The sequence below is a fragment of the Octodon degus genome, unplaced genomic scaffold (genome assembly GCF_000260255.1).
Source record: "Octodon degus isolate 3935 unplaced genomic scaffold, OctDeg1.0 scaffold00027, whole genome shotgun sequence".
NCBI lineage: Eukaryota > Metazoa > Chordata > Mammalia > Rodentia > Octodontidae > Octodon > Octodon degus.
In genome coordinates this window covers 5319512-5327145 of record NW_004524603.1, presented here as the reverse complement: position 1 = coordinate 5327145, position 7634 = coordinate 5319512, and the positions used below count along the sequence as shown (strand labels likewise).

Genomic DNA, 7634 nt, shown 5'->3' with positions numbered 1-7634 from the left:
TTATCATTATTTGTAGATGACATGTCACTCTACATAGAAAGAACCCAAAAAAAGTTCATCAAAGTTTACTTGAAAACTATGGTACTCCAAAAAGAGGCAACTGAAGAGGATATCAGAAAATGGAAAGACGGAGGATGGAGGAAAGGGAAAAAAAGAATCAAGATATGTCATGCACAGGTACAAACTCCCTGTGACGAATGCAATCATTATGTATACCTGCGTGTACTTACAAACTTAATTAAAAAACGAGAATGGAAAGAGATCCCTTTTTCTTGGATGGGAAGAACCAACACAGCCAAAAGGCCATACTCCCAGAATTGTTATAAGAATTAATGCGATCCTGATTAAGTTTCCAATAACACATCTCACAGAGTTAGAAAAGAATCCTGGGGCCAGCGAGATAGCTCAGTGGACTAAGCGACTGTTTAGGCGAGCGCAGGGCCCAGAGTTTGATTTGTGGTGCCGCACCTGTGCCCGGCCTCCAAATCCAGGATCATCACGAGTCCAAGCTGTGTAGTGAGACTCCGTACCAAATCCATAAAAAATAAAACAAAATAAAAAATAAAGAATCGGCCTATAACCGATGTCGGCAGGGCTGTGGGGAGGCACGTCTCCACTGCTGGTATGAGTACGGACTGGTGAGACCACTGTGGAAATCAGTGGAGAGTCCTCCAGAGAGTAGGACTAGACGTTCCACTTGACCTAGCTATTCCCCTTTTTGGTATCTACCTGAAAGAATTAAAAGCATTGTACCTCAGTGCTACAGCACACCAAGGTTTATAGCGGCACAGTGAAGCTCCAGTGGCGCAATCGGTTACACACGGTACTCATATAGCGGCACGGATTTTAATAGGTAAATCTTAACAACAACCACCATGGATGTCAACCAATGAAAGGATAAAGAAGATATGGGTTCTCTTATACAATGGCAGAGTACTCCCCTGCCATTAAGAAGGATAAGCTTAGCTGGGTATAGTGGCACACACCTGTAATCCCAGCACTTGAGAGGCTGAGGCAGGAGGATCACTGCAAGTTCGAGGCCAACCTGGGCTACAAAGTCACCATCCCAGGACTCAGTAGTATTTTAAAAACACAAACAAAAATAATAAAATGAAATGAAAATATGACCATGGTCCTAATTCAATCTGACCGGTGTGATGATAAAAGAGATTAGGACACAGGTTCACAGTCGACTTTGCATCCCCAGTCCCAGGAGGCCTTGGGAGACAGCCTGAGCCCTGCCTCTGAGCCCTGGCCGTGGAGCCCGGCTGGCACACAGAGGCAGGGAAGCTCCAGGTGCGCGGGGCCCCAGGCAGCCTGCAGCTCTTACCTCCAGACAGATGACGGAGCCCTGGTGCTCTCGGAATACCCGCAGCTGCTCCCCGCTCAGGATGTCCCAGGCACGGATGGTGGCATCAGTGCTGCCCGTGAAGGCTGTGCGGCCGGGGCTGTCCAGCACCAGGCACAGCACAGCGCCCGTGTGGCCTCTCAGTGTCTGCTGGCAGCAGCCACTGGCCACCTGCCACACCTTGGCCGTGCAGTCAGTGCTGCCAGTCACCAGCAGGCCTCCAGCTGCAGCCTCCTCGGCAGAGGGCTGGTCCCAGGTGGCAGCGTAGGCCAAGGTGAGGACACAGTTGCGGTGGCCCCGAAACTCCCGGCACACCTGCTCCTTGTCCACGGCCCAGACACGAGCAGTCCGGTCATAGGAACTGCTGAAGAGCTGACCGTTGGCCACCAAGATCCTGCAGCGAGAAGTAAAAGTTCAGGGGTCAGAGCACAGAGCGCTGCTAGAACCCAGGCGACTCCCACAGGTGCCCAGAGGGCCAGCCTCCTGCCACACTCATCTTCCAGGGTCAAGGGCAAAATGTCCTCCTCCAGGAAGCTTCCCTGGTGCCCTGCCAGGCACCCCTACTTGACAGAATCCCCTGCTGGCCTCACCCCTACTGCAGCAGAGACCAAGCTTCAGACGCAGCAGGGACCAAGGCCCAGACCTTGTATTCTCTCTCCCCTCATGGCAGCTGCTCCACACTGCTGAGCTGCTATGAAGAAAGCATAACTTTGGCTTGTGTCTAGATCCCTCCGCCCAAAAAAGCCTCCTGCAGTCATAGGTGCAGCTCTCCACAGGTAGCTGGATCTAGTGTGTGGTGCTAGGATTAAGGGGGTATGATTACTAAATCAGTCCACTGACTGGTTTGGCACCATTCCGGCTCAGATTAAGGGCGTGAGTGCTACACCTGCCCTAGAGTATGTAGCCTGCATACAATAGAAGGGGCAGCAAGAGGCTAGTGTGCTCTCGCCTGCCTGCCTGCCTGCCTGCCTGCCTGCCTGCCTGCCTGCCTGCCTGCTACGGACTGTTCCCCTCTGCAATGTGCCTCGCTATGCTGCCCTGCCTTGGGGCCAGCAGATTATGGACAGAACCCTCTATAAACTGCAAGCTAGTAAGCCTTTCCTCTTGTAACTTTGGGAGTCGGGTATTTTGTCTCAGCAATGAGAAAAGATAACTAAGAAATTTAGTACCAAAAGTAGGGCCCAACTGTACTGACCATGCCGTACAGGAGAAGCCTTTGAAACTGTTTGTGGAAAGTCTGGAGAGGCCAGCTGATAAAAACAGCTCTGAACGGCTGGACCTCCGCTTGGTGGAAGATTCCAGGCAGAGCTCAGGAGACCAGAAGACTCATGGGAATCCTGCTGGGAAAGATCAGCTTGGGAAGATTCTGCTGTGAAGGACTGCCCTGCTGTTGGACTCCAGACAACATGTGCTATATACTTTGGCAGAAACTGCGTTTTGCGCATGTCCAGAGAGATTTTATCTGAGACTGAGATTAGGTGTGGCAGATTTAATTGATATTGCAGAAATTTCTTTCTCGCTTGCTCTCTTTTGTCTTTTTGAGATAAGGTTTCACTATGCAGCTCAGGCTGGCCTTGAACTTGCTTCAAGGCTGTAGCTCAGGCTGACCTCAAACTCACAGCAATCCTCCTTCCTCCACCTCCCAAGCGTTGGGACTACAGTGTGCGCCACCATCTCCAGCACTGTAGAAGAAATTTCAAGGCAGCCTAATGTTGAGGTGGTGGCGTGGCTACCACTAGGGGCTTTTAACCAGATTTATATGAAGAATCAAGGAGCCCAACAGAATGACTCAAAACGTTGCAAGTTTGCCCAGAAAGGAAGCTCCAATAAAGCTTCAACCTGCAACGATGGGACAGAAGAAAAACCGGTTGCTGAAAAGACTTGCAAGAAAAAGCCAAGTACTTCAGAAGAAAACAACCGAAAAGATGGCCTGAGGGCACAAGAACCAGCAGGACTGCAGCCTTTGCAGCCTCAAGTTGCAAAGGTGAAAGGCTTCACTTGGAGCGAGGTTCAGAGCTCCGAGCTCCACAACGGAGTGAACTGGAGGATTCCTTCCTTGGGATTAGATTCAGAGTGCTCCGCAAGCCAGGCACTCATTCCCTAGAGCCAAGAGGGCAGAAAGATGTGAACATGCTCTCGCCTGCCTGCTTGCCATGGACAGTCTCTCGTCCTCGAGGCTGTCTGCCATGCTGCCCTGCCTTGGCGCCAGCCAATTACGGAGTGAAACCTCCACAGACTGGGAGCCAAATAAGCCTTTCCTCCTCTAAAGTCGGGTGTCAGGTGTTTTGTGTCAGCAACAAGACAAGGGGAGCACAAGATGGAAGGGAGAGGTGGGCAGCTGCCCCTTCTGCTCTGCCCAGGTTTCTGGGAACACAGGGCTTTCCAAGGAAAATAGGGAAATTCCTGGGCTAAGTGGGACCAGCTGGCCACCGTGGGAACAGCGTGGACCCGCTGGCTGGTACAGGCATTTCTGGGGGCACGGTGAAGAATTCCAGAGCCTTTCTGCCTCACTGGCTCCAGAGTGTCCCCCAGGGGACCAGGGCAAAGCTGGGTAGGCTGGAGTGGATTCTGTTGTCGACCCCCACACGGATGGGATGGCAGCTCCCGGGCACAGGCCCAGTGCGAACACAGGCTGGGACTGGCCAGGGCCAGGAAACTGTTGGGTTGGAGGCCAAGGAGGGTCTCTTGATTTTGCGAAGCTGGCTGACCTCAGGCGCAGGCTTCCTGGGCAGGAAATATTTACGTCTTCTCATTTTACTGAACTCTGTGAACTTCTCCCCACGAAAACAGCAAGCCGTTCAACTTTAGCACAGAACTTCAAAGGCTGTTTGTGCTCCGTCCTTAGGCCCCACACCCCAGGGAGGAAGCCGCTCAGGCCGGCTGCAGCTGCAACTTGGTGCATCCTACTGGTACGGAGCAAGGCCCAGCCCAAGCCAGGACCCTTCTGCACCAGCCCTTGATGGCCTCTGCTACTCCCAGCAGGGCCTGCACCTGCTAGCCCTTCCTCCAAGTGATGGAAATGACAGGAACTGCATGCAGACCCGACTCTCCTGACTGGCTGCTTCTTCCCTGGCGCACACGGGAGATCCAGGGCAGTTCAGGGATGGACCACAGGGCCTGGCACATGCTAGGCAAGCTCGCAACGTCCTGCCAGCCCCAGATGTGCACCGTGACGCAGTCATGATGTTCTGAGACAGCGCTGGGCATGGGGTGGTGGCGGAGTCCTCCGAGCGTGTGACACGGTGTGTGACGACTGCAGGCTACTAAAGGACCAGTGTCCACAGCTCACACACCTGGCCATCTCAGAAACAACGGGAAGGGGCTGGTGAGCTAGCTCAGTGGTCTAAAGCACCTGCTCATGCAAGCTTAGGCAGGTGCAGGGGACGGGGACCACAGTTCGATCCCCGATACCATATGCCATGCCAGTCCCACCCCCAGGGCAGGCTGAGCCAGCAAAGGAGAAACAAAAGAAAACAGAAAGAGGAGGTGGGCTCTGGGTCCTGGCACTTGGGACTCAGATATTTCATCCTGCACATGTATACCGGAATCTGTGAATCGAGACAGCCAGCAAAGGAGGATAGTGTCTAAGTGTGCATGTGCACACATGAACATTTGTGTAAGTGTGTATGTGTGCATGCACCAGGCTGTGCTTCTGTGTTCACACGTATGTGAGGTGTGACTATGCATAGGTAATGTGCTGTGTACTTGTGTGAACACATTTCTCTTGTGCTTGTGTGCATGTGTGTGCACACATGTGTAAACTGTGCGTGTGCACATGCCTGCATGTGCGTGCCTTGGACACTAGACCCGGCAAAGTATAATTTCCAGCAGGTAAGAGTAGACCAGGCTGGCCTTGAACTCACAGCAATCTTCCTGCCAGTGTCCTGACTGTGGGGATTACAGGCGTTCCCCACCATGCCCGGCCTGCTCCTGTTGCCCACGCGCCGTCAGAGCCCACACAGCAGCCGGATCCCTGGCTGTGGCATGTCCTCTTCCCTGTGCCTGCTCAGCCTGGCTCTGGGGAAACCTCCCGGGCAGGGCTTTTCTACCAACATGGCCTTGAAGGCCCCCAGGCCAAAGCTCCCTTCCGGGATGCTCTTGGGAGCCTGGGGAGACCATCAAAGGTCACGTGGGGTGTCAAACTGACCTGGTCAGCAAAGGCATTTCAAAGACCTGGCTCTCCCCCAACTGAATAAGGAAAGGAAAACTCGACCTACAGAAGGAGCACTGAGGGTGCTGCCAATAGCCACGTGGAAAGAGAGGCTAAAAATACCCTTGCCTGCATCTTCAGGGCAGCGTCCTTGCACGCACAGTCCGCTCCTGGGTACCAATGTGCAGCCCCCGGAATCTGTCCCCATCAGCAGGCAGGGCACATCTCACACCCAGCAGGGACAAGCATGGGGCCAAGCTCTGAACAGGACTACCAGCGCAACTCCCCACTGCTCCTCCCAAGCCCCAGGCAGCCTGGGGCACTTGGCACTTGGGCCTGCAGACACTTCTGTCCTGGGCCTCAGGTGCTTGTGTGCTCCTTCCCACTTATTGAGTTCCCCAGAGAACCCACATTCCGGGCCTCCATCCCCCTCTGGCTGAGGCCTAGCCCACCCTGCCTGCCAGGCTGACCTGTTGACAATGGACGTGTGTCCCCGGTACACCTGCACACACTGGCCCGTCTGCACGTCCCACCTCCGGATGGTGCAGTCAGCGCTGCAGGTGAAGGCAGCTTCATCCTCCAGCTGGCAGAAGGTCACGTAGCTCTCGTGTCCTGCAGGCGAGGTGACATGTGAGTGACCCCTAGGTTTGGTGCCAGCTCCTGCTTTCTTCTGGGAAGATTTAGAAGGAGAGGAGAAGGGCAAGGGGTATAGGATGGGCAGCCTCCGTAGTTAACAAGGTGGGCCTAAGACCCCGGTGCACCCAGAACAGGACACCCACCTGGCCTCCCAAGCCCATCCACTCCTACTCTCCTTTCTTCTTCCGTCTTCCATCCTCTTCTTGTTTGTTTAGTTTTTTGAGACAGGATCTCACTAAGTAGTCCATGCTGGCCTTGAACTCACCTATGCTGCTGAGCCTGGCCTCACAGTGATCCTCCTGCTTCGGCCTCCTGAGGGCTGGGATTACAGGAGCACACCACTATCCCCTGCTCCTCTTTTTAGTTTTCTACAAACTTGGAGCTGTTTATGCTCAGCAAACCAACATCATGGAGGCAGGAGGGAAAGGGGCAGCTGGGCAGGATCTTGGTGCTGTGACTGCCTGTCCTGGGCTCATCCTGCCACCTGTCCCCATGTTGCTAGTCCCTTACTTGAAATGAGGACAGGGACAATCCCCATGGCACATGTCTTCATGCAGATGGGGTCATACTGGCAACACCTGGTGGATGCTATGTGTTAGGGACTTTTCTCTCACATGGAGACACAGCAGAACAGCTGCTGTCAGATCCTGTGAGGTGACAGGACTGTCATCGTCACCTTCCTCAAAAGAGGGGCATGGGGGTGTGACTGGGCTGAGGGTATTGATGGGGGAGGATAAGCCTGGACTGTGATCTCACGGAGAAGCCCACATGGGTGGCCACCGCCAACAGGAGCTGACAGCCACCAAGCAGATTGTCCCCTCCAGGTTTTCATTTGGCCCGGGGACATTGACTTTGGACTTCAGGCTCCAGCAATGGGGCAATAGTAGGCTACACTTCCCATGATAGGGACAGGGGACGGTGGTGACCGTGAGGACGCCTCTAGCCTTCCAAGGACCCAGTCCAGCCAGAAAGAGTCAACAGGAGGGGCCCATGGTCACCAGGCCCAGTGCCCTAAGGGACACGGAGGACACCTAGTTGGGGGCCACACGCTGGGGACATGAGGGGCCTCTCTGGCCAAGCAGTTGGTACTCCAAAGGAATAAGGCTGGGGTCCGAGAACAGAGGGCCACGCAGGGTCAGGGCCTTCCAGGGCAGGGCGATATCGCTTGTTCCTCTCCGGCTGTGGGGATCAGTACTTCCTCCTCGCTTGCCTCAAGCAACCCTAGAAGCCCTCAGGGTCCCCAGCAGCTGGGCTGACCTCTAGGCAAAGATGGGGGAGGATGTGACCTTCTAACAGACCTTCTAACAATGAGTTCTAACACTGAGTACATCTTGGAGAAGTTCAGAGACTAGAAAACCAAAGAATCAAAGCAGTCTTGGAACTATTTTCACAGAAGCAGCAACTAATGAATTCTAACACACACAGCTGGGGGCCCGTGTCACTGTATTCAGGCTATTGTTTTAAAGCCTTTTTGATCTGTGTGTGTGTGTGTGTGTGTGT

At 54.0% G+C, this 7634-nt stretch overlaps 1 protein-coding gene across 1 annotated transcript in view; it reads right to left on the bottom strand.

The window, feature by feature from the left end:
- The window catches only part of Wdr86 (WD repeat domain 86), a 30852-nt gene that overhangs the window by 15962 nt on the left and 7256 nt on the right, over positions 1 to 7634 (bottom strand). The window contains exons 2-3 of the mRNA XM_004628977.2: positions 5969 to 6110; positions 1331 to 1742 (exon numbers count right to left, since the gene is read on the bottom strand). Of these exons, the coding sequence (XP_004629034.1) occupies positions 1331 to 1742; positions 5969 to 6110 (554 nt within the window). The remainder of the gene's footprint in view (positions 1 to 1330; positions 1743 to 5968; positions 6111 to 7634) is intronic.